Consider the following 27,346-nt stretch of genomic DNA (forward strand, 5'->3'; position numbering starts at 1 on the left):
AATAGGTGGTAAAATAAGTCTCTCTGATAATACCTAGTCCATCTAATACACACTTAACATCAGTATCAAGCTGTTTCAGGGAACAAAGTGGATGACAGTCCCTGGCCCTCTTTTCAGACACCAGAATGTGTTTCGAACCAAAGGAGAACCAGCACAGTACATCATGACAGCACGGCAGTCAAAATTGATCAACAGTATATAAATATATCTATTAATATTTTCCTGAATTTGATTTTATCAAGTTTTTTAATATCATCAACTGAAGAAGATCTTAAACCTCGACAGAGCTACAAACAAATGTATGGCGACTGAAAAAACAAACACGCTCTCAATACTACTTTTATCCAAGACCTGAAACACTGTGCACTTACAAATTCCGTGTCTGTCCACATTCGTAGCCGTTCTACTTCCCCAGATCGCCTGTTTCTCCTGATGTTAATATTATCCATTTCCTGTAGGACAGCTTCAGCAGTACTAAAACGTATGCAACAGTTAACAAAAAAACCCTCAGTCTTAGCATAGACTACAAGCAGAACTTCTCACATAGCATCCAACAACGTGACATCTCTAATTCTATGGTCTGTTAAGGCTATTCCAAAGTCTACAAGTTAAATAAATAAAAAAAATGAAATAAAATCTGACAATTTTAGGATAGCTACCAATTAACTACAAAACCAACCACAGTAAAGAAAACTGAAAGGTGAACCTACAGAACTAAGGAGTAGGCAAAAGAAGAAATGCTGATGCTTATTAAAATCTGGAGTTCAAATTAGGCTGCAGCGTTTCACAAAACCATTTGAATAACTTTTTTTGCTCAGTGTAAATTGTAGCACATAAACTTCTAACTGCTTGAATGTTAGACTAGGATTCAAACAAGATTAAGTTTGCAGAATAAGAAAGTAGAGCTTTTTACCTATATAATTATAGTAATGGGAAAGCCCCCACCCCATAAGCTTCGCAGCTTCTGACTCTGTCCTCAGAAAGACACTAATACAAACAGGATTTTTTTGTTTGTTTTAAATGTTAAATCAGTAACCCCTAGAATTTCTTCATTCTTCATTCACTTTATGACCTCGCTACTCTACCATTTCTCATCCATTATTTAATTAGTCTACATTTTCATCATCTGAACTATTTGTAAACAACTCTCAAAACAATGGTGGCATATAAACAATAACCTTGGCCAAGATGCTTCATTGCTAAGGAAGAAAACATCGTCAGCCAGGCCAAGTCAGTTATTTGGCTGCCTATCCTGAACACCTGGTTGCTTGCTCACTACGGTGATCGTGGTAGATTTCCATTGGAATTTTACTGTAATTGTATAATAATTTTAAGAAGGAAGAAACTTTAGCTTCCTTTTTCAAGCTGTTTCAAAGTCAAACGGAAAGGTAAAATCCTGCCTAAAAAGCAGTTCTGATGACAGAAGCCAGTAGAGTCAGGATTTCATTATAAAGACCACTCTCAACTTTAAATATTTTTTCTAAATGCTCTGTGATGTGCAACAAAGCCACTTCAGGTAAAATCATACTGTAGTTTGCTATGCAAAAAAAATAGGGTTGGAGGGGACCTGGAGAAGTCTACACGTTCTGCCAGGCAAGAACTACATAATATCTAAATAATTCCTGACACAATTGTCTAACCTGTTCTTAAAAACCTCCAATAATTATGGGACAGACTGTTATAAGTTCGTATATGGACTTCAGTACCATGATCTTATCAAATTACAATCTTCATGGTAGACTTTTTCCTAGTGTTGATGAGGAGAGGGAGATTCAACTGCAACTAGAAAAATAAATGTAACTCAATATAAATGTGTAAACCAATACCAAGAAGTTACTGAGTAAATTGAAAAAGCAAATTAAATTAATAAAGGAGTCAACAGAATACATTTAACAATAAAGATGATACTTGGCAATTAAATGCTTATGTTTAAATAATTTTCCAAGCACTAGAGCAAGTCGTCTTTCACAGAGATGACTATTAAAACCCATTTTACAGGTGGGAAAATGGAGGCAGATAAAGTGACCTGCCCAGAGCCAATAATATTTCAAGAAAAGTCTTTCTGGCTCCCATTCCTGTGCTCAGACCAGACCGTGCCTCCCTGTCTGACCTACTTTGTCTGCACAGTAAATGTCAAAAAAGTGACACCCACCCTTTGTGAATTAATAACAAATGGCAGAAAAACCAAAAACAACAGAAAAAGAAAGCTACAAACTTTTGATACTTTATGATTAAAATCGTACAAGCAAAATCTAGGAAGCTTCCAAGCACTGTTGCTATCACCAGTTTACATCACATTTAGGGTATCACTACATGAACAGGTTACCAAGAAACAAACTAGGGTGTGGATTTACAGCACGTCAGCTGCTCTGCAATAACTGTCAACTCACAGCTTTATCCAGGTGTAAACACAAAGTAGCTTACTCCTCAATGAAAGTCTGGCAAGCTGCTTTGCATTTAGAGCGTGGATTGCGCCGGCAGTTACAGCAGAGCACCCAGCCTGTAACTCAAACCACAATCTGGCTCGCCTTGACGTTAATGCATCCCCACAGTAAAACACACAGACGGCACCGAAAGACAGGGTTTTCTAATTTTTTTACAAAATCATTAAGATGCTTTGTGAATACAACTGAAGCGTCCCCACATACCTGTTTACTAGCTGATCAAACAATAAACTCTGATTCAAAGTTTCAAATCTGTTTTTCCTGGACCGACAACTTTTTCTGACTTCTATATCTCCGTTTATGCAAGCATGGTCCCCATCTCCCTTTTTTTCCCCTCGAAGGGGGTGGCTTTTGAGAGCTAAGAGAAATTCGTATTACTACTTCAAAATGCAGGAAACAACATTTTCACAAACAAGAATTAAGAAAGAAAACACTTAGCAAGGACAATAAACCAAATGTTATTATGGAGCACAGTACAAGCACCCTTATATTCACTAAAGAAATACATTCTTTAAATTCCTATCAAAGTTGTTTTACAAGCTATTTCTTCAGACTTGAGCTTGTTTCCTTATATGAAAATCTTAACTCTGTGATGAAAACTTGACTTTGAACTACCCATTCAATATTTTTAAGTCGACATCAATACTACAGTTCTTCAAATCTTAAGTCTTTCAAATACAGAATCAAAAGGGCAGATACAACACACTGATTTCACAAGCAGATCTATATCAGCTACTCTGTACAGTCCCAAAGAAAAAGGGATTCCACTTCTGATTGTTCCTTAGGCACCACAATAAATAATACAAACACCAAAAAAGCTTAATGAATTAATGTTTACATAGAGTCAACACAGAACTAAAGGAGACAGAATTGATGAAACAGGGACATGAAAGTGGTTTTAGCTGAGAAATGTAACGGGATGGCAGGATTGTAAAGCACAAGCATTTAGGAAAACTGCTCCAGGTAGCAGGAGCTGCAGACAAGGCAGGTCTCTATAAAGCAATAGTAGCGTTAAGTAATGCTAAGATCCAGAGAAGGCCGAATTTTAAATGAGCAAAGAGAGTAAGTAAATTAAAGAGACCAGCTGGGATAAGAAGGCCAAAATCAGTTCATAGAGTAAATTTGGGAATTAAGGAGAACATCAAGATCATGGCCAAGAGGTCTGAATTGAGAAGAGAAATGGAATTTCACCTAAGAATGTTCCCAGTGTCCACAGAGAGCATCCAGGATGCTAACAGAAGAAAACTGAGCCAATACAGTAACTTTTCAGGTCAAAATGGTCAGAGTAATCAGTATAATCATTAACAATATATGCAACTGAAAATCATTGACATAAAACTGTTAAATGTAAAAGTAGATACAAAAGGGTCCCCTGTAATACACTTACATAAGCTACGTCCATTTGGTAGTGTAGCACCAGGCTGAGAAGTTAACCTAGGAAACAAGTATTTGAGAGAAAAGTGATGTTAAAGTTGGCCAAGCAAAAGCCACACAGTGAAAATACAACTTTAACACAGAATATTTGCAATACGCTGTTACCTAGAAACCTTTGTGACACGTACCCTCCTCTCAACAGGCTGCTGGGTGCCCAACAAAGTGAGGACAAAGTTGTCAAACACCAATTATATGAATCCCCCGAATTATCTCACCATCGCTTATTACTTCCTCCAACGTTCCCTCATGCCATGTCCCACTACCACCTCTCCTTTTAAGTTTCAGAGCAGGATCTCGATACAGTTCCTCAAACGCAATTATCATTCAAACAGTAAACTATCGGAAAGACAAAAAGCTGTTCTGTTCTCACAGAAAAAGAATAAATTTTACAAAATTACCAACTCAAGTGAATGGGATTCTCTACCAATACAATATTCTGAATTTCTTTTAAAATCAGCTTTTAGAAAATTAATCCCTACTGCTTTGTAGTCTAAAAGAAAAACATATTCCAGCGTTTTCTGCAATTACACCACACAAGCAATTGTTCCTTCATTCACCTTTTATCTTTGAAACTGTTCTTATTTATTAGACATGGGTTTACTACAAGATATTCTAGAGTGGAGTACAAATGAGCAGAAACTCTACAACCACTGGCAAGTGTTAAAAGTAATTTGTCACCATTGCTATGCAAAAAAAGGAAATAAATCAGGCAAAAGGAAACAAAGTATTTTTTTATCTCTTCTCCCCCCTCAGAAACACTAAGTACATTCCACACAACTGAGCTGTATTTACTGACCAGTACTGGATAGAGAGGAGCTACTTGTTCTCAAACTAGAAAGCTTAAAATGAATTTGATGCAAAACAGAAAAAGGAGGGGAAGTCTTAATAATACCAAATGCAAGTTGAGCTTAAATGTGACCAAGAGTTTTGCAAAGAGTTCAACTCAGGGGCACAGAAGATGCAGGCTTTGCTATCGTTTTCCTAAGAAATCTGTAACAAATCCTTACAAAACAAAGGGAATTGAAGGATTTTTGCAAGAGCTGGGTAACAACACAGAAAAACGCACTTACAAAACTCAATTCCATATCCAATTTTCCACTAACATTTTTCTGGTCAGATATTATGAGTATTTTAGAAACCACAACTGAAGAACTGAAATGTGACTATAATAAAGGTTTAGCAATAAAACTTTTGGGAAAAGTCATCACAATTAGGCTCAGCACTTTGGATTTTGGCAGAAAAGAACCCCAAAAACCTCAGATGCAAAGACACATCACAGTGGGTTTTACATGAAAAACATGAGTTTCAGTATCCTGGCCCAAATTTCATTTCAGACCACGATCTAAATCCTCCCAGTCACATTAAATATTTGGTTTTGCCTTAGCAATTCTAACAGAGACAGCACAAGTCTACACTTTAAACAAAACTAACAGAAGGTGCATGAGTTTCAGTACATTCCCAGATCACCCTGGTATATAATAGGTTATATTCAATTTATTCTGCTTTAAAAGGGAAAGAGAGAGATAAATTTTAAGATTTCCAATCCAAACCATTCTATGATTTACACAGCTTTTAAATATACTTCATCCTAGCAGACGACAGTCCAGTAGTGAATTACAGTCATTCTTACATACAAAGCGTTGCAAGAATGATTTTAGATAAATATGAAATGTGTATCTACAAAAGAATCAGTATTGAATGAAAGTTTATGTCCCAGGAACGCAAGGTCTACACTGTTTCTTAATAATATGTAATCATGTGAAGAACCTTATGAACACAAGAATGCTTAATCAGTTACAAAATGAAGCAAATTACTTCTGAGTTATAAAAAATATTGCAGGACTGAGGCTATATCGAATAAAATTCAGTAATCTACTTTAGCCCTTATACCCAAACAGGGAAGACATCCTGAAAACAACAATGGAAAGGAAGAAACTTGACCATTATACATTCTCTGAAGATGATGACAATGCTGATTTCCTAATTAAAATGCCATGTCTCCTTACAGCTTGAGTACATAAAAATACCAATTAAGTCAGTAAACTTGGATGTATCAAGAATGCAGAATTCAGACTTCATCTCAAATAAAATTACTTTCCACTTCTGCTCAAATTTGCAAGAACAGAAACACACAGATTAGAAGTCTGACAAATCGCAGATCCTAGAGTCTTAAACTTAAGAGAATTGTATGAAAATAATACACTTCAAAAGCATACTCTTCAGCATGAGCTGCTGCTCGCTGCAGAAACAGCACAGGTGGGTTAGCAATACAGGGAAAATTCGTTGAACTTTGTTTTACTCTTGGTGCCAAGTTACCTGGACTGTCCAGCTGCGATGCTCCATTCCTCTCGCTGCCCAGTACTGCGTGATTTTGATTTGTCTTTGCACACAGGATCAGCATGTTTTGAGGTACGTTTGGCGGGAGGAGATATGTGGCTATCACTCAAACTAGCATCACTACCTTCATCTTTCTGAAAAGGAAGAAAAAACAGCAGACCTTACTTAATTGGCTCATTTGTTTACGTTCTCACAGAAAAAGAAGAAAGGGAAGTCTCTATCAAACCCTTAGCAACTGGCTTGTGTGAAATATTTAAAATGTTTATTCTGAAAACATTACTGGAAATTACTATATTTAATTATAAATATTAACCTTTTCTATCGTATCTCTCATTTATTTCCGAACAAGCACTCTGTTCCTCTAACCCACAGTATTTTGTCTATCATACATGACTCTGCTACTCTTGCCCTACTTGCAGAAGAACCAATAGCACAATAAAGAGAAAAAAGGGCGGAGAAAAATCACGATACTTCAAAAACACATCATAAATTTATTCTATTGACATTACTTTTGTCTTTAAAATGCTTTACAGACACGTTATACTCTTCCTTCTTATACAAAGTTTACAATATCTTCTCATCATCTTTAGAATGGCAAACACAGAGCTAAGAGTAACTGAAAGAGAACTTTACACTTCGACAGCAGTGTTTGTCTCCCATGTTCAGTAACAACATGATACCCACTGACAACATTAGTACTAAAGACCTTAAGAAGCACCTAAACACCCCCAGAAGTTTCTTCTGTTGTGCTTATCACAGGAAACGTAGACAGAAATTCAAAGATAGTAGCAGGGGATTACTTCAGAGCTCTACGAGAGAAGTGGACAGGCAGGAAACTGGAGAATCTGCTTCTCTTAAGGTGAGCTACAAAAGCAAACCAACATTCTATAAGCCATAAACTTTAGCTCATGGAAAACAGCCTTAAAAAACCCAAAAACACACCTCTCTTGCAACAACAGAGAAACCAGTTCCTGAATATTAAGGTCCAGGAATTGTCCTTAGGTGCTTAAACAAAGAACAAAAGATAATTTCACTCATATGCAAGGAGCTGATCACAGAAGCCCTATTTATTCATCACGCTCATTAACAACCCCATTTGTACTCCAAATAACTCAACATTATGAAGTATTCAGTATTCGAGAAGATCAAAGAAAGGAGGCTTTTTCCTAAAAGAAGAAGCCAGAAAGGAGGCTTTTTCCTAAAAGAAGAAGCCAGACTATCACAATCACAGCACAGTCTCTAGCAAGTGGCAAAGCCCAAAGAAATCCAAAGCACCCAGGGGCTGGCCCATGCACTCCCCTGCCTGGCTACACAGCACCGCTCCAGCCTCCTTGGGTCTTCTGATGTTGCTCTGGCATCCCCCATACCAAATCAGCTCCCTACAGCTTCAGAAGGTCCCTTGGATCCTGTTAGAGAAGCTTCCTGGCTGGTTAGGGAGCAGAAAGATTTCAATGAGGGATCAGACAAGTACAAAAGATAATGCAATGAAAAAAACACAAGGTGAGAATGAGACCATAGTCTGCAGGAACAGAAAGCTGTGAGTGAAATGGGCTGCCTGCATCACGCTTGAACATTTATTTTAAGATATTATATATAAAAATATTTTATAGAAACATATATCCCTTTTCTATGTATTTAAACAAACAGTATCTAATATTAAGTACTTATATTACCACTAATACGGTATTTGGTATTACTAATATATTGTGGTGTCATGTTTATTTATTATTACACAGTATCTGTTATGATATAGTGTTTATTTACTATGACATGGTATTTATTTATTATTATGACATGGTATTTATTTATTATGATATAGTATTTATTTATCATGACATGGTATTTATTTACTGAATACATCAGGTGTGATTTTTATTTATACTATAAATACTAGTATAATCAAAAGTATTTACAAAAAATGCTAACTATAAAAACCAGCACTAAACACTAACCAGTCCATGTCCACAGCTCCTTTTAAAAGGGGCTTTAACTTTGACAACTGTTAGCCTGCAAAGGTAAATTCAGGTAAAGTAAGAGGTCTCCATCACAATTCAATCTTAAGAATCATTTAACCCTACTAGTAAAACAAAACAAAACAAAACTTACTTTTTTTTTCTCCCTCATTCTCTCTCTTCTTCAGGAAGAAAATCAGTGTAACTCAATATCTACACTAGAAGATCATAATTAAAATTTTTCAATAAGATCAGGCTGGACTTGGGAGTTAAACTAAGACTCAAAGAGGTTGCAGAGGCAGCCGCCACCACTCCTCACTGCAGAACACCTGCACCTCACGCAGCACTGAAATCCACGTGCAGCCACCCCGCTGGAATCCAGAACACTCTGTAATTACAACACTTTTCACAAAATTTTAGTAGTTTCTATATTCATTTCTGAATACTGTAAGCACTTGTGTACGTCCTTTTTGCTTTGATCAGCCACAAGTTTATTTGTGGACTTAGAGACGCCGAGTCAATTTTTAGTAACCGGTTTCTGGAATTACAAGAGCTACCCTGCGCAGGACTGAGGCCGAGTTTCAAGGTAAGCCACAGAACCAGTTTTAAACCGGCTACGCAAGACAGAGAAAATGAAGTTAAGGAAGAGGCATAAGCATAAAATGAACCTTTATAAGGGCTAACATTAAAGCTACTTTGTCAGGAGTGAAATTAAAAATGCATAGGTTCCTATACCCCACCTCTAGCTCTTCCCATGCAAAAATCCTAGCTCCTCCCAGGTCTCCTATGATCACTTTTCTCTGCATTTTCTCCAGCTCTCTGCTTCCAGTCCCAAGTCTCAAAATCAGCTAATATACCCTGTCTATCCTGTCTATTTACCAGCAGAAGGCAACGTAGTGATGTGCTGACTTCCAAGCTATGTGCACGCCGCGTGGTCAGCTGGTGGGTAAAACGAAATGTTAGCCATTAACTTGGAGACAAAATCTGCTACTTCAGGTCTTCCTCTGCTAACGAGTTACTAACAGTCACAAAATCTATAAAAGCTGAGTATCTTTGAGATCTCTAATACTGTCCAACAAGCAGATACTGGCCTACAGCTTCAAAAACTGGAAGGGCAGGCCAACAGTCAATGTGATCGTATCAGCACAGCTGCCTAGGGAAAAACAGGGCTTTACTCAACAGAGGCAATAATTTCTGGTTATTCTTTGCTTAGGATATTACTTTCAGTTGAGCCTCATTTGCCTGCATATTAACTCCAAAAAGGAACTTATCAGGTACATAGTAAGTCTAAATTTTAAGACAGTCTAGCCCAAACACTACCTTCAGTTGGCACACAAGATGCAATAAGAGAAAAAATGTTTTGCTGTGAACTAGTGGCAATGTTACCACAATGACAAATCACTGGAATTTTAAATACATTAATAAGAATCTAAGCTTCATTTTCCAGTTAACAGACAATCTGTTCAGGTTCGAGGGAATCAAATCATACCTAGACTGACTTCCAGAACTTTACCCTACCTAGAGTAAAATTATTTCATTACACTCAAGAAATTAGCAAGACTGAGATATACTACAACGAGAAAAGAAATTAGCTTCAATTTGAGAAGCCTTTACAGACAGCAACCCATCCACTGCTTCCTCCCGCTCATAGCAAAGGAGGTCTGATGATGCCACTGCAGTCTGCTTGCTCCCCCAAGAAACTGACTCTCAAACCATTTATACCTTTACTGATTAAAAACAGCACAGAAACTTATTACTTAACAGTACACATCATGAAAATGGGACTAGTGAGAGCAACGCGTGATACAAGCATCAAACTTCAAAAATTAAGGAATTAATAATGCAACTGCAAAAGCAGGAACCAATGCACTGAACTCAAAGCTCCTAATGAAACATTGGCGCTGAAGGAAACGCATTCACATGCTGAGAGAATGCAAAGAATATGAATTAATAAAATCTTAATCGTGTCAGACATTGCCTGAAAGAATACACAAAGGAAAAACAAGCAAAGAATAATCAAAAAATGAGTTTACATAGCGTCAGGAAGTACAAACAGGTAAACAAAATTTAGCAGAACTGTATTGATCTAACAGAAATGAAACCCACCAAAATCCAGCTGTGATCCAGCACAATCATAATCCAGCACAGCTTCTCATAGAAGCACTCTCACTAACAAAATGAGTAAGGAAATAATTGGAGTTAACAGGATACCGCCCGTGGTCTAGACCGGCAAAACACAGTCTTCATTATCTTCGGATACAGAAGTGAAGTGGAATGTGACAGCTGAATGCAACCTGCAACTTAGCTGCTGAGCTAAGACTCAACAGCAAGAATCTTGCAGAGGTAGCAGGGCAAGCTCTGACAACACACCCTCACTGAAAGCAGCTCAATGACGATAGTGATGAATGTAGAAACCTAAAACGAGTAAGCAAAAAAGCAACAAAATAAATGCACCTACATAGTTCTATCTATGTTTTCTCTATTTTGTATGAAAAAGATGGAAAAAAATGATTATTATAATACATGTATTCATGACCAAGCTACAAAAAATGTTGCTATTACCTGTAGTCTCTTCTATATGCATCCCTACATTGCAAAATAATTTGATACTCACGAAGTTTTATTTATAACATGGAGTGACAAATCCTAAAATTTTGAAAGAACGCACACTAGAATTATCAATTAATAAAACTGACTTCTTCCTTCTCAGTGACTATAAAGGGAAAAAAATGACTACATCGATACGGTCTTTCAGCACGACTGAAGGACAAACAAGCCAAGGGAGTCCTCCTCAACAAGGACTTGGCTTCAGGTATATCACAGGGATCATCAAAACAAAGCACGGCCGCTGATTTATTTTTAAGTTAAAATACAAAGACCACTTCTAGCATAGTGCAGGGGAGACAGGGAGTTGGGGGCTGTTTCTTTGTGTTTTTAAGTTTAATTTCCTGGCCAAGGGAATACCCAAAGAACTCCACACTACACTGCTGGTCTGACATCCCAGGATAACCATAATCCAGCAATCTTGGTCGCACAGGATGAGTAGCAACCACCTCTACCACTCTGAATTCCAAGTATCTGAATGCAAACTCACTGGGTTTCTGAGTAAGGGATGAGGTAACATTCAAACCACAACCACACCTCGCAGTTTCTCAAAGAGACTCCATCTGGTTCGGCTGTATAAAAGCACAGGCATGCGGACAGATATATTTGAGTTTTCCACCACGGCCAAACTTGTTCTCCTTGCCGTACGTTCTGTGTCACACCCTCCTCCTGCCCACCTCCCCGCCGCACCCAGACAGTGAGTGCTCCTTGCTCACACAGCGTTACAGTCAGACGTGGGAGTTCTCAACCCAGTGCTTTAAACCCTCCAGCATGTTTTTCTCTTTTTTATGATCTCTGCCCATGTACAAGACATGAAACTAAGACAGAATGACATTCAGTCTTCAACTGTTTTATCCAATTCCTCCACATTTTGTTAAAAGCACAATCTATTTTAATTAGTTTTTCTTTTCACCCCACCAAACAAGCACAAAACAGCGTGAAATTTACTTTTGTCTCAACAATAACAAAATTAATGTTTTCATAAAATTGTAGAATGGTTTGGGTTGGAAGAGACCTTCAACATCTTCCAGTTCCAACCCCCCTGGAATGGGTAGGGACACCTCCCACTGGACCAGGCTGCTCCAAGCCCCATCCAACCTGGCCTTGAACAACTCCAGCGATGGGGCACCACGACTTCTCTGGGCAACCTGTGTCTTGTCACCCTCACAGGAAAATATTTCTTCCTAATGTCTAATCTAAATCTCATCTTTTTCAGCTTAAGACCATTCCCCCTTGTCCTCTCCCTGCACTCCCCAATTAAGAGCCCCTCCGCAGCTTTCCTGAAGCCCCTTTAAGTATTGGAAGGATGCTCTAAGAAGTCATCTATTCAGTTACAGGTTTTCAACACACTCTACTTCTAACTTTAGTTAATTCTTAGTTTCTGATAACTATAACTTTTTCCTCTCCATTTGACTCTGAAAAGACAGCAATGACTTCAGAAAACTGTCAATCTTATTATAAATAACAGATTCAGAAGAAACTGAATCCAAGCCCTCCAGGTTGTTTTAGCACAATTTTAAATGCATTTTGCGAATAACAACATATCTCAGATGTCCCAGAATATTAACAAACTGGATTAATATTTTAAAAGTTTATGTGAAAAAAAAATCTGATTACCTTTTCCCTTAACAGTTCATGCAAAGTTCTTGTGGAAATGGGCTCTCCATTAGGAAAAATAAAATATATACTCAAGGATATTTAACGCATTTAATAAACATTTCTATCCCAATGGTATAAAGAGATTAAAGCTGTCTTTCCAAAATAAAACTTGTATTCATGAAAAACACATGACTGTGTCCCCAGTGCAACAATTAGTTAAGCTGATCATTCATCTTCACCCTCTGATAACTACTCAGTTAACAAATAATTTGCTTTTTCTGCATTTAAAACATAATGTCATTTCAAACATACCAACAAAATACACCCGAAACTACCGTCTGTCCAGCGATTCTGGGTAAGCCTCTTGCTCCTTTGTGCACCACGTTTTGCAAAGGTGAAAAAAATTGATTGAGGTATCAAAACATTAACTTCTACAAATGTATCACATTAAAGATCTATTGATGAAAGTTAGGCAAGAGCTAGGCGCCATTCCTAATGCATTTTTGCAACAGGCATACTAGGCAATTAAAAATCTCAAAAGGCTTCACAATCTCCAAGATATTTTTAGTTTTGCTCTTATTTGGTTCCAAGTCCTAATAACCAGATCAAACACATTTTAATGGGATGAGGTTCAACAAGGCCAAGTGCCGATTCCTGTACTTGGGTCACAACAACCCCGTGCAGCACTCCAGATTTGAGGAAGAGTGTCTGGAAAGCTTCCTGGAGGAGAAGGACCTGGAAGTGCTGGTTGACAGCAGCTAAACACGAGCCAGCAGCCGCCCAGGTGGCCAGGGAAATGGTTGTGCCCCTGTACTCAGCATTGGTGAGGCCGTACCTCGAATCCTGTGTTCAGTTTTGGGTCCTTCACCACAAGAAGGACATTGAGGGGCTGGAGTGTGTCCAGAGAAGGGCAATGAAGTTGGTGAAGGTTCTGGAGAACAACGGTTATGAGGAGCGGCTCAGGGATCTGGGGTTGTTTAGCTTGGAGAAAGGGAGGCTGAGGGGAGACCTTATTGTTCTCTACAATGACCTAAAAAGAGGTTGCAGAGAGGTGGGTGTTGGTCTCTTCACCCAAGTGACAAGTGATAGGACAAGAGGAAATGGCCTCAAGTTGTGCCAGGGCAGGTTCAGACTGGACATCAAGAAAAATTTCTTCACCAAAAGGGTTCTTGGGCACTGGTGATTGAACCTCCATCCCTGGAGGTGTCTGAAAGCAGGGTAGATGAGGTGCTCAGAGATCTGGTTTAATAGTGGATAGGTCCAGTTGGACTCGATGACCTCAAAGGTCTTTTTCAACTAAGTGATTCTATGAGTATACCATGACTGTGATGTCATCTGACCAGAACCTAGCAAATCCCTTCCAATCCTATTTCACTTTTTCACCAGTTTCCTAAATAGCCAAAAAAAAAAAAAAAAAAAAGAAAAAGAACTAAACCTGTCCTTACACCCATTACAAACTTCCAGCAGCTGAAACACTCTCATCTGCGTGCTCAAAGGAAGGATTACATCTTGCATTATACATCTGCTCTATGTTCTAGGTTGACACATTGCACTACCCACTCTCTCCAGCACCAACACCTCCTGACAAGCTCCTATCCCCACCCCAACCCACATTTTCCTGGCAAATGCCCTTAGCTCTTCTTCTGTGGGAGGACCGCCTGCCTGCTTGGTGGGAAGAGATAAGACTTGACACGCTTGTCTGGGGGCTGAAGGTAACATGACTCAAGTCCAGGTCACAGCAGGCTGTATTCACGTTGGTACATCATGTACAGCTGCAAGCTAAACAAAGAATTATAGAATGGTTTGGGTTGGAAGGGATCTCAAAGCCCATGAAGTTCCAACCCCCTGCCATGGGCAGGGACACCTCCCATTGGATCAGGCTGCTCCAAGCCCCATCCAACCCGGCCTTGAACACCTCCAGGGATGGGGCAGCCACAGCGTCCCTGGGCAACCTGGGCCAGGGCCTCACCGCCCTCACCAGGAAGAATTTCTTCCTGAAGTCTAATCTCAATCTTCCCCCTTCTAATTTAAACAAAACTTAAACAAAAGTAATTTAAACAAATCATCTACCTGTGTGACCTAAAATCCAGTGTAAGTTTACTACCCATGCCTTCAAATGACAAGAATCTAGCAAAAAATATATTGGGATTAAAGTATATTAATTACCTTACTAAGAACTTCAAGTTTCATTGTCTCTTCCAACCTGGTTATTCTATGATTCTATGTTAACATTACTGATAGCTTGAAAAGAGGCAAGGTTGGTATAAAAGAACCTATCTTGCAGTTGCAGTTCTCCAATTTCCACTTGTTTGCACACATTCATTCAGCAAACATTGGCTCTCCACAGGTGTTAAGGAAAAACAAGATTCATGCTTAAGTGCTTGATGATCTTGGAATAAACAACTATTAATGGTGTATTTCATTGGTGATCATGATAGTAAAGAATGCCTCAATTGCAGGATGATCTAAATTCTTTTAACATTCAGCTTATGTGGGTTTTTTTCCAGCACATAATGCTTACGTCAATTGTAGCCATTAAGGATACAGAGAATACCATCATCTAGACATTTTAAGAAGAATAAATTCTTCCCAAGTCATTCAGGTGAAAAACCGTATCTTTTGCATGAGAAGATCTGCTTTCACTCTTTCCAACAGATTTGCGCTTTATTTCCTAGAACTATTCAACTCCAGAACTGAGGTTACTTAATAAAAGAGAAAGCTTTTCAGAAAAGTTAAAAGTTCACAAGTTAAAAACAGAAACCACTACCTCCAACACTGTTTACTGTGTATTTTCACATTTGCAACCACTTCCCCTGTCTATGATGGAAAAAGACACCTGTTCATACCCAGTTTGATCCAGTGCTTTTGATCTGACAGCCACAAAACTCTTGCCATCTACAGGCTACCTGTAGGATCGTGAAAGAAAGGAAGAATGAGCAACAGCACACCCTCTGTCATGACTACGACAGAGCCTATAACTAGTGGAGTTGAGGTTTTTTCTCTTCCATCCATCAGCACTGCTCCAAGCATTTCCCTCATGAATGCTCATTCATGAAACATTAATGAAAATTAGGATGACGCTGAATTTTCAGCTAGTAAACAATCAGAGGGAGGGAAGGGAGGCAAGAGGAAGCAGGAGGAGACGGGGAGGAGGGCTTATTTTAGCTGGACCAGTAACCTGATCCTGATCCAGCTGATCAAATGGCCACGTAAGCATTAATATTTGCAAGTCTACTAGTTTTCACAACTGCACAGTTACCAGCCTGCAGCACACGAAGTCACAAACCTTCAGAAGAGCAACTGAGAACTGAGCAACCTCTCCTGAGAAGAGGTCTCTAATTGTTGCATGGGCGTACACACCTCACTCCTTTGCTTTGCTAGAAGACACGTGTATCAGCAGATTTTAAAACCACTGATCTTCCTAATTTAACCCTAAAAGAATAGTAAATGCAAGACATTTTTTGTCAGAACCATATTAATCACTTCCACAAGTTTCTTGATTGTGTTAACAAAGACTTTGAAGCAAAAACTAGCCTTATGTAAACATTCAAGGACAATCACAACTCTGAAGTGGAAAAAACTAAAACACTCAAGCAAAAACATTTTCCCTACCTTAATCCTCTAAAATCCATCTTGTTTCTGATAACAACCCCATCCCAAAGGAAGCATGGAGGACACAGAGTCACAGAATAGTTACAGTTGGAAGAGACCTTAAAGATCATCTAGTTCCAACCCCCCTGCCATGGGCAGGGACATCTCACTAGGTCATGGCTTCTTTTCAGTACTACTATAAACCTAAATAAACCAGGAGAATGTTTCTCTACTTACTGTTCTCACATCAGAGAGAACCCTTAGACCAGAGGGTTCCCCAAAGTTTGGACACAACCAGGTACTTGACTCACTAAACTGTGCGAGGAAGTATCTGTAGCAAACAAAGCTACAGGAAGGTGCCCTTCTGTGTGAAAAAAACATGGGATTAAAAACACTTCTGCTTCTCTTCTCTAGCCACAATGCACCTGAAGGCACTATTTCAAAAAAAAAAAAAAAATTGTAATATGAAATCTTAAGATTAATGTTTTAAAATTTAAATTACACTAAAAACAACATTCAAGGCTTGAAAGATAAATCAGAGAAATAATATAAGCTAGTTATTAAGTATTTGAAATGAGCGATTACTGAAGCATGGCAACAAATTTCAATGCAAGTAATCTCTTTCACGTGCACATTAAGAACAGCTTCTTCATTTCAGGTTATTTAAATAGTTTGGCTCAACTACTTATCCATTTAAAATGAAGCAATTAACTGGAGGTTGGAGAAAAGCAAAAAAGCTGATTTCCCAGATTATGAAAACGTCCAAACTGAAGCATCTGCTCAGAGTGCAACTGGACACAAACTTTCCACCAAAGCTTTAGACCAGTTAGATCCTTAACATACACTACTAGAAGCATAAAGATAAAACCACAACATTCAGAACAGGGTATAAAAACTACAGGACTTGGACGAGCTCATAAATTCTGTATTTCTGGTAGGAGTGCTAAAGCCACCTCCTTTATAGCTAGTTCAACTAGAGGTGAAACTATTATAGCACACGCATACTCAGCAATGTAAAATGAAAAAGCTTATAGCAGATAATGTCTTACAACTGGTTGGAAAGTGACCCGTTTTAATAGCTACCAAGCAAGAAGAAATTAAATTTATCCAGGAAAAGAGTCCAAGCAAATATAAATGCGAAGCAACAGTTGAACAATTTAAAGTAAAATTAATGGTAAAAATAAACCATGAAAATCTCATCAAAGGTAATAAAGACAATATTTCAAGAGCAAACTCAGAGACAGATGAGTTGTTTAGAAAAAGCAGCAAAGCATGAAGAATACAAAAAAAAGACACAATAGGATGTAAAAGGCTGAAAAATTGTGAGCTCCCTGTGCAATAAGTGGGTTCATGACAGATCTTACCCACACACTCAGTCATCCATTAGAGCTAAAACATCTAATAAACAATTAGCAAGCCTTAAAGCAGTCACAGCTACAAAACAAGAGCAGCGAAAACTCAAGCTCACTGATGCCAACTTGCCGGGAGCTTTGCTTTGGGAAGAGTTTTATAAAGTTTTAAGGAGAAATTGTTTAAAGCATCATTATATTGGAAGGATTGAATGGTTGGACTTGATGATCCAGTGGGTCTCTTCCAACCTGGTTATTCTATGATTCTATGATAACTTTTCCACAGTACAGCAAATAGTCAAGAATTTAGGGCAGGTTGTGCAAAACTAAACCACATCCAACTGAAACTGCAGGGGGATGGAGGCGATCAGAATGTAATTACCTGAGCTAATTATCTTGTGTAACCGCAAGCTGTACACCACTCTTGCAAAGTTGTCATGGGATCTCTCAGGGCAATGGGTTAAGCCTTCTGCTTTGAGTTTATACCGAAAGACGGCAATCGGAGAAGCAGCTTTTATTAATATTACTTTGGAATAAACTAAATATTCAGAGGAAGCAATGCAGCACACCAAACATCAACACCATTTCCTGTATGCTCGTTGGAGGTCTCGTTCACCCACTGGATTAGTCCTTCCATTGCTTCCTTTTAAGGCCCTGGAACAGTGCGACAGCGAAGATGGAAGATTGTCAGCTCCAAACAGGATGCACAAGTGCCTCCTCAAACAAACCATGTGCACTTTGGAGCTCTCCTGTCTTCTGAGAGCAGCCCAGACTGATTCAAGATACAGCGGGAGAATCCAGACTCAGGACACCCCTTTGGAAATAGGGAAGGATTACAAATGCTGCCTGTATGGTATTTTGACAGAAACTTGGACACAGATTGCTTCCAACAATTGCTCAATTTCCCACTGCTCACAGATGCATTAATACCACACCACCAAGGAACAGACTGAACCATTCGTTTTAGATCACTGATTTTCTCCTGCTAGGTCCCAAAAGAGCAGCAGGACGCTAAAACTGAAAGAACCCGACATTTTATTACACACTGAAAAGATGAGCTTTCTTGGGAATCTGCCTTTAACTGAAATCGTTTGGAATAACTTCATAAGGCTCTGTATTTCAGGATGTATTTCAAAGAACTGTAAAAGCGTTGGCCTCAGCACCTGTATTGATGTTGCAGTAAACTCACAACAAGGCAAAGCAGCTCTCTACAAACACAGATATTTGAGAGGAGCTTTTCGCCCCTGAAGAGCTTTTAATTTTTCCAGTGTAGGAAAAAACTCTTCTTCTAAAGTTTTACTCTAAAGCACAGAGCATCCAGAACAGTATGAGACACTTTGCAAAGAAGACAAAGAAAATACAGTAATATGGATCAGCCTCCTGATAAAGGAACGTTTAATTTTTGGAAAGCACCAGATGTTTAAATCTAGCATTTTAAGATAAATAATTTTTAAAGCTCACTTTTTATGCATTCAATAGCTGAGCACTGAAGGAGTAAAACGTAGAATGGGTTTATGCTACAAAAACTGTTATCACCCAGAAATCAGAAAAAAACCTATTTATTCCTACGGATTGAGAAATTACAGTAAGAGAGGCTGAAATGTACTGTATTACAGAGCATGAAAATGCTGCTTAGCTTTCTACCTTGCCCCTCGGCAGCCCTCGGTGCCGGTCCCCAGGCCGCGTTGGCTCTATTAGCAATTAAGCACAATGGAGAGCTCTAGGTCGCCGCCGAGCGAGTCGTGCAACGCTGGCGCTACTACTTTTAGCTAGAATCGCGTGTTACAATTATCACAGTGCCCTTGAGTAGCTCTGAAGGCACCGCTAATGCTTTCTCAGCTAATTAAATTAAGCTAATCTCGTATACATTTCTAAAATGTCTGACTAACAGGCTGACATGTTTCAAGAGTGTTTATTTCACAATAAATTCATTAGTTTTCTTGATCGATGTTTTTGATTTGTGTTTTGAGCTGACTGAGGAAAATCATTTCAATTGTCAAATAAGTGCTACCAGCAATCAAAACTCAATATCTGAAAACAGACTTTACTAGAATCAGAGCACCAATTTAACCAGTTATGGTCACAATACCCTCAATTCTTCTGCAGTGTGAACCGAGTCCACTGGACTTATAAGCCCTGTGTTACAATTCTGTGTTTCTGAAAACTTTGGAAGACTTTGACGCACTTTTCTTGTCAGAATGCTTTAATATAAAGCCATAACACTTCAAGCTGTAATGCTAGAACGAAAAAAAAATACCTATAAATTACATAAAGATAGAACATAAAATTATGTAAGGATAGCGTTGATATTCATTACGTAATGTATAAATCAATCCTGGAAACAGGAAGAAAATACAGCCCAGTTCTTCCTCTCCGTACCCTCTCTATGCACCCTACTATGACATCATCTCAGAGCATAAACTTCTTGGCTCCTTGATCCATTTAGCAAGGGATTTTGTTCATTTTAATCTGGCTTCTGGTCAGCAGACACATGCATTCATCTCAATTGCTGAATGCGTGGCCGCAGTCAATAATTCAAAACAGTTTACTTTTCAAAGACTGACGTCATTGCTTTCTCCAAGATGAGCAAGTACTATAGAGGGAATACTTAGAGCAAACACGATAAAGGCACTTAGAGCGTTATGGCCCATTTCCATAGTGCGTGTGCTACTTCCAGATTCAGTTCAAACAAAAATGGACACAATTTACACGTAACTCAACCTAATATTGAGCTAGAAGACAAGAAACTGAACTCAGGTTCTAGGGAGGGAAGGCATTCAAGTCTATCCTTTTAAATGGACATCAAAAAAAACCTAACATGTGTATACATACACACACACACAAAAAAAAAAAAAAAAGCCAAGAAGAAAAAGGAAGGAGGAAGAAGGAAATGGATATAAAAGAGGTGGAAGGCAATTCCTGACCCTTCATCTGGTCTAATCAGCATCTTACAGGATGCCATTAGATTACTAACTCAGTTTTTGTTGCTAATAAGGAACAAATGGATGAGCTTTTAAAATACATTCAGAAAGGTAATTACAAACATTGCCACTGAAAAACATTTCTCTGGGAGTCCAAGTCGGAACCTCCACGGAAGAAAACAAAGTCCCATAGTGCAAATAAGCAGCATACCATCTCCAACAGAGCTCCAACCTCTAGCTGCCCATTAACCCGATTAACTGCTGGTAGTAAGGCCAGTTTCCTGACGTGACACAGGGAGGATTTCAAAAGGACACACTGTTCTAGTCGACTTCAAAAAACATACATACAACTGCATGAAAGCGATCCCAGTCCACCTTCTGCGCGAACCACAGCTTCACTATCTGTCTGCCGACAGTCACTTCCAGAAAGCAAAGGCTCTGTCTTCCTACTGCTATGCTTATTCATGTCCTAATCACTGAAATCCTTCTCTGGCACTACTTCAAGAGGATTCAGGAGCTCAGAAAGAAGCTGTATCGCTGGGAAATACTTACATCTGAAGAATAAAAACCATTCTACAAAGACAACTTTAAAATACAGCAGGATATGTGTGTGTATATATATTACAATATTCATTAAGAACACACATGCCAACAAACCCTTCCTAGATAACTTCTGCTCATCTTTGGCAATCACATCTTAACAAAAAACATGTATCTACCTCAAACACATGAGATTTGTTGTGAAGGGAAACAAGTCCATTCCCATACACCAAAAATACACGCTTAGTTTCAGAAGAAATGCTACTTCAGAAGCACAGGGATGTATTTACAGATCTTATAACCGCATATTGCACAATCTCCTTTCCTTACACCATGGTAATAACATAATTTCAACATTTTAATGATTTGTAGTAAAAAAACATTATTCGTAGACAAAAAATATTTAGAAAGAAGCACAACCTACTTTTTCTAGCAGCAGTAAGCTCCCTGTAGAGCAAGCCAGTAAGGATCACACCAAACTTTGCCTCACAAACCACAGGACACACCATGCGAATAAACAGAAACTGAACACGAGAACAAGCAGAACAGCTTTTTACAGCTATGGTGCTGCATCCCCATTTTCTAATGAAATTAAACAAGGAAGAAACAAGGGACAACAAGGAAAAGCAAGATGAGGGAGAGGGAAGACCTATGAAAAAAAAAAACAGAAGAGAAACACAGAAGGTATAGAATATCTAATCAGTGTTCTGGGGTTGCTTTTTTTTATATTTTAAAACTGGAAGGATAGGGCAAAAGGTTTTCTGACAACTCCAGGTGTCTTCTTTCTGATCTGCCTCTTGCTGCTGTTACTGTTGTTCTCCTGGTCCAGTGAACTTCCTCCTCAGTGGAGGCTGGGACGCGGTCGGTTGGTGCACGGCTGTCAAGTGCTCTGACCCTCAATTTTCACTTCCATATTTATGTTGCTTTTAAAACATGGATGCAGATCAGGCAACTATAACCACCAGTTTAAATGTTCAAAACAAAGTTTTATCAAGAAAAAAAAGCCCTGCCTACGACTAAAAATATGCAGTTGTCAGCCAATGTGTTTATAGAGACGAGGGGGGAAAAAAAAAAAGGCTTCTGAGTGCTTTCTTCCAATTAGAATTTGCCAAACATTAATTTTCTAAGCCAGGCTGTAGAATTCCCTTGCCATCAGACCATAAAACCAAAGCTATTCTGTTGGGAAAGCATTCAACTTAAACCTGAGAGCAAAAATGCACCCTGCATGCTCAGGGGTGGGTTCCAGAACCTGGGAGACCCTTCTCCAACATCAGCCCTCGCCTAGCGATGCCGAACTGAGGTCATTTAGGGAGAAGAGGAGTAGAGCAGAGAGAAGGGGAGGAAGGGAGGGAGGGAGGGAGGAGGATTGCAAAGTTGCTGCAGGCACAGCTCCCAACTTTTGTCTGGCAGTGGGCGCAGTGCCGGGCGCTGCCTCCGGGAGAGATCGGCACCGACACGAGGATCTAAAGCTGCAGGAGAGCAGCCAGAGGCCACCAAGCTGGTGAAGGGTCTGGAGAGGAAGCCATACGTGGAGCAGCTGAAGACACTTGGTCTGTTCAGCCTGGAGAAGTGGAGGCTGAGGGGGGGCCTCATCGCAGGTCACTGCTTCCTCACAAGAGGAGGAGGAGGAGGAGCAGGCACTGAGAGCTCTGGTGACCAAGGACAGGACCCGAAGGAATGGCAGGACGTTAGGAAAAGGTTCTTTCCCCGGAAGGTGGTGGAGCCCTGGAACAGCTCCCCAGGGAAACAGTCACAGTGCCACGCTTGACAATATTCCAGAAGCCTCTGGACAATGCACTCAGCCGCACAGCGTGAATGTTGCGCTGTCCTGTGCAGGGACAGGAATTGGACTCGATGACCCCCGTGGGTCCTTTCTAATCCAGGTCATTCTGTGATTCTGTGACCCCAGCCCGGCACTGACACCAGCACCAGCAGAGCAGTCGCTTTGCCCCCCGTGCCCCTCCAGGCCCTGCCAGTACCTCTCGCCACCCTCTCCCCACCGAGCAGCGGAGCTCAGCTGGGACGCAGCAGGTGGCTCCCCACTGCCATAGACTCATAGAATCACATGGGTGAAAAAGATGTTTGAGATCATCCAACCATACCTGCCTACTACTAAACCAGATCCCTGAGCACCTCATCTACCCAGCTCCTAAACCCCTCCAGGGATGGGGACTCCACCACCTCCCTGGGCAGCCTCTGCCAGGGCCTGAGAAATCTTTTGGTGAAGAAATGTTTCCTGATGTCTAATCTGAACCTCCCTGGCGCAACTTGAGGCCACTTCCTCTCATCCTATCGCCTCTCACTTGGGAGAACAGACCAACACCCACCTCGTTATAATCTCCTTTCAGACAGTTGTAGACAGTGATAAGCTCTCCCCTCAGCTTTCTTTTCTCCTAAACAAGCCCAGTTCCCTCACCACTTCTCCAAGGACTCATTTTCTAGCTCCCCTGTCTCTGCTCTTCATCATTGCCTTCTTCCTGTCTTGCTGGGCTCCCCTGTCCCTGCTTCTCATCTTCATCCTCCTCCTCCTATCACCCCAAGCTCTCCTGTCTCTCCTCCTCCTCCTCCCATCACGCTGGGCTCTCCCATCCCTGCTCCTCATCTTCATGCTCATCCTCCTCTTCCTCCTCCTTCTGCTGTCACTCAGGGCTCTCCTGTCCCTGCTCCTCTTCATCCTCCTCCTCCTCCTCCCATCTCGCCAGGCTCCCCTGTCCCTGCTCCTCCTCCTCTCATCCCACCAGGCTCCCTCATCCCTGCTCCTCATCTTCATCCTCATCCTTCTTCCATCACCCCACGCTCCCCTGCCCTTGCTCTTCATCTTCATCCTCCTCCTGTCACTCAGGGCTCCCCAGTCCCTGCTCCTCATCCTCCTCCTCCTCCTCCTCCTCCTGTCTCACCAGGCTCCTCCGTCCCTGCTCCTCCTCCTCCTGTCACTCAGGGCTATCCTGACCCGGCTCTTCATCTTCACCCTCCTCCTCCTCCTCCTCCCATCACCCCGAGCTCCCCCGTCCCTCCTCCTCCTCCTCCCATCACCCTGAGCTCCCCTGACCCTGCTCTTCCTCCTCCTCCTGTCTCGCCAGGCTCCCCTATCCCCGCTCCTCCTTCCCTTGTCACTCAGGGCTCCCCTATCCCTGCTCATCTTCACCCTCCTCCTCCTCCCGTCACCCCGAGCTCCCCAGTCCCCGCTCCTCATCCTCCTCTCCCTCCTCCTCCTCCTCCAGTCCCGCCGGGCTCCCCCGCCGCTGCTCCTCCTCCTGCTGTCACCCAGCGCTCCCCTGACCCCGCTCTCCCTCCTCCTCCCGCCTCGCCGGGCTCCCCCGTCCCCTCCCCACCTCCCCCCGTCCCCGCTCCCCTCGCCCCCCGCCGCGGTCCCCGCTCACCCGCGCTGTCGCCGCCGCCGTCGCCGCCGCCTCCTCGGCCGCGGCCGCGTCCCCCTTGCCGCCCCTCCTGGCGGAGCGGGTGCGGGACGAGATGAAATGGCTGCCGGCGCCGGCCGCCGCCGCCGCTTTGCCCGGCGGGCGCAGGGAGCTCTTCCTGGTGTTCACCATGGCCCCGCGGGGCGCGGGGGGCGCGGGCGGCGGGGACGGGGCCGCCGGGGGCGGAGGGGGCGGAGGAAGAGCGACGGGCGGGGGCTCGGGCGGGAGGGGAGGGAAGAAAGAACTCCTGGAGGGACGCCGGTTCCGCCGGGCGCGGACAGGGCCGCCGCCGCTGCCGCCGCTGCCTCCCGGGCTCAGCCCCGCGCTACCCGGCCGCCATCGCCGCCGCGGCGCCCTCTCTCCGCCGGGGCCGCCGCGCTCCGCCAGGGGGCGCCGCCGCGCCGCCGCGCGCAGGGGCGGGCGCGGGCGCGGGACCCGACGGAGACGCTCTAGCGCGGCGCCCGCGCGCTCTACGGCTCCGCAGCTGTACGCTCTGCCGCCGCGCCGCCGCGCTCTCTATGACCCGGCGCTGTCCCCGTGGAGGGAACGGCGGCTGCGCCCCCCCCACCCCCCACCCGCGCACCCGCCTCCGCTGCGGACGCTCTAGCACGGCGCCCGCGCGCTCTATGGTTCCCTAGGCGTACGCTCTGCCACGGGGCCCGCGCGCTCTGTGGCCCCGGCGCTGCCCTGTCAGCGGGAGGAGCCGCCGGTACCGGGCGCGCAGCGAGGCCCGAGCGGCCCCGGGACCCGTTACAGGGTGGGGGAGCGGAGGGAGGTTAAGCCTCGCGAGGAGAAGGCTCCGGAGAGACCTTAGAGCAGCTGCCAGCACTGAAAGGGGCTCCGGGAGAGCTGGAGAGGGGCTTTCACGAGGGCCTGGAGTGACGGGATGAGGGGGAAGATTTACATAAGATATGAGGAAGAAATTCTTCACACCGAGGGTGGGGAGGCCCTGGCCCAGGTTGCCCAGGGAAGCTGTGGCTGCCCCATCCCTGGAGGGGTTCAAGGCCAGGTTGGATGGGGCTTGGAGCAGCCTGGTCAGTGGGAGGTGTCCCTGCCCATGGCAGGGGTGGGACTGAGTGGGCTTTAAGGTCCCTTCCAACCCAAACCGTTCTGTGATTCTATGATTCCATTACAAGAAGTGGAATATTTTGATTTAAGCTAAAGAAGAGTTAAGTTTTCATCCAAGTAACTGTATTCCAGTACCTGAAAGGGCTACAGGAAAGCTCGGGAGGAACTTTTTACAAAGGCTTCTAGTGATAGGACGAGAGACAATGGGTATAAACTGGAGAGGGTCAGATTTACACTAGACAGAAGGAGGAATTTAGTCACGGTGAAGGTGGGGAGGCCCTGGCCCAGGCTGCCCAGAGAAGCTGTGGCTGCCCCATCCCTGGAGGGGTTCAAGGCCAGGTTGGATGGGGCTTGGAGCAGCCTGATCCAGTGGGAGGTGTCCCTGCCCATGGCAGGGGGTGTGGAACTTCATGAGCTTTGAGATCCCTTCCAACTCGAACTACTCTGTGATTCTGTGATCCAACAACTGGATCTTAGAGGGAAGAAGAGCAGTATGTATTGCAGTACACTGGGTGCTTAAATGCTTTTCAGACTACCACGAACTCCAATCCAATCCCTTGTCGCTGATGTGCACTAAGAATCGCTCTTCTCTCACCACAACGTGTAGCCCTTTATTGATCGTACCACAGTGCCTGCACATAAGCCCCAAAACCAAAATCTCTGTAAATGAAAAGTAGCCGAGTAATACAAGCATATAGAGCTGCAGGTGACAAAGTCTCAACCTTTTGGTGTTCACACTGACGCCACCAGCTTGGTTATTTCAGTGATTCCTGGTTCTTTAACAAAAAGGAATAGCATAATAAAAGTGCTGATCACAGGGCTCAGGCCATGAAGCCCAAGCAAAGTATTTGTGTTGTTTAAGAATGTTCTTCTTAGTGAAGGATAGTAAATGTAGAAAATGTTGCTCTGCATTTCTGCATCTTGCTTTTCAAGGGTAAAGTCTGAAGAAGTATAGCAGAGCATATACTTAAAAATATAAAATATGCAGCAATGGCATAGGGATTTGTAATAAGGAAATGGGCTATTTAGATTTCCAAGCAAAAATATTTGTACTGTGAACAGCAACAAATATTCATTTTTATGAGATGCTCCACAACGCAGTGGGTTTGGGAGTAGGAACTGTAATCTTTCCCTCATCTGACATTCTCTATTTAGAGCTTTTCATCTGCATTAGCAGCTGAACTTCAGCTCCTGTTCAAGAATATAGCTGAGAGTATAGCTCTGCTCAGTGAGGTTATTTTGTTTTATTTCATATCCTTTCTTTATTCATTTCTTTGTTTAAAGGTTATGAAAGGATGTGGCCATTTCATACACTTGCAGGATAAAGGAGCTTTTTAATTAAAAACCTGTGATGGGTTTTGAAAATGGTATTTGGAAACTACTTCCCTTTTATCCTTTAAAAGCAGGAATAGAAGGAAACTGCAGGAGTCTGTCCCCTACCAAACACATTGTGGGAATGAGCCTGGAGATCTGTTTGCTAAGAAGAGTTACTATCACAGTCTTTACTTAAAGAATTGTCAAGCATTGGAACCAGCTGCCTAGGGTAGTGATGGAGTCGCCGTCCCTGGAGGGACTTAAAAGATGTGGAGGTGTGGTACTTAAGGATGTGATTTAGTGGTGGACTTGGCAGCGTTAGACTAAAGGTTGGAACCGATGATCTTAAAGGTCTTTTCCAACCCAAACGATTCTGTGACAGAATGTGCGTTTGCATCCCTGTCCTGAACTACCGATACCTAAGGATAAAGTGTCCAAATCCTGCTGGCCTGAAAATGAAAAACAAGCCAGTTTTTGTACGCATCACAAACCCATCATCCCCGTTTTGGGAAAACCAACAGATCAAACTGTGACCCAAAAAAAGGGCCCGGGCTGCAGCAGCTGCAGTGAATGTTGTAACTCAGGATTGCAGTGCATTGGCGGGGCTCTTTGGGGAAGCTTGCATAACATCTGTTTGCAACATGCCTGATTCAAACCAGCACTCCTCCTCTCATGAATAATGATGGCTTTTTAAAAGTAAAATAAACTTGGTCATTATGCAATCAAATTGATTTTCCTGGGTGCCTACCCAGATCTGCTTGAAGCAACAGAAAACCC

The 27,346-nt window shown here is 42.3% G+C and overlaps 1 protein-coding gene across 5 annotated transcripts in view; it reads right to left on the reverse strand.

The window, feature by feature from the left end:
* ATAD2B (ATPase family AAA domain containing 2B) overlaps nucleotides 1-24,428 on the reverse strand; it is an 83,489-nt gene extending 59,061 nt beyond the window's left edge. For 2 of the 5 annotated variants that reach the window (XM_069850738.1, XM_069850737.1), the window contains exons 1-5: nucleotides 24,152-24,426; nucleotides 6,195-6,349; nucleotides 3,832-3,878; nucleotides 2,649-2,802; nucleotides 372-474 (exon numbers count right to left, since the gene is read on the reverse strand). In XM_069850738.1, coding sequence (XP_069706839.1) covers nucleotides 372-474; nucleotides 2,649-2,802; nucleotides 3,832-3,878; nucleotides 6,195-6,349; nucleotides 24,152-24,319 — 627 coding nt within the window. In that variant the 5' untranslated portion in view covers nucleotides 24,320-24,426. Of the gene's footprint in view, nucleotides 1-371; nucleotides 475-2,648; nucleotides 2,803-3,831; nucleotides 3,879-6,194; nucleotides 6,350-8,321; nucleotides 8,355-24,151 lie in introns of those variants that run through there. The other 3 variants (XM_069850740.1, XM_069850739.1, XM_069850741.1) reach the window with 3 other exon arrangements.
* Nucleotides 24,429-27,346: the final 2,918 nt, after the last annotated feature.

The sequence above is a fragment of the Phaenicophaeus curvirostris genome, chromosome 2 (assembly GCF_032191515.1).
Source record: "Phaenicophaeus curvirostris isolate KB17595 chromosome 2, BPBGC_Pcur_1.0, whole genome shotgun sequence".
NCBI lineage: Eukaryota > Metazoa > Chordata > Aves > Cuculiformes > Cuculidae > Phaenicophaeus > Phaenicophaeus curvirostris.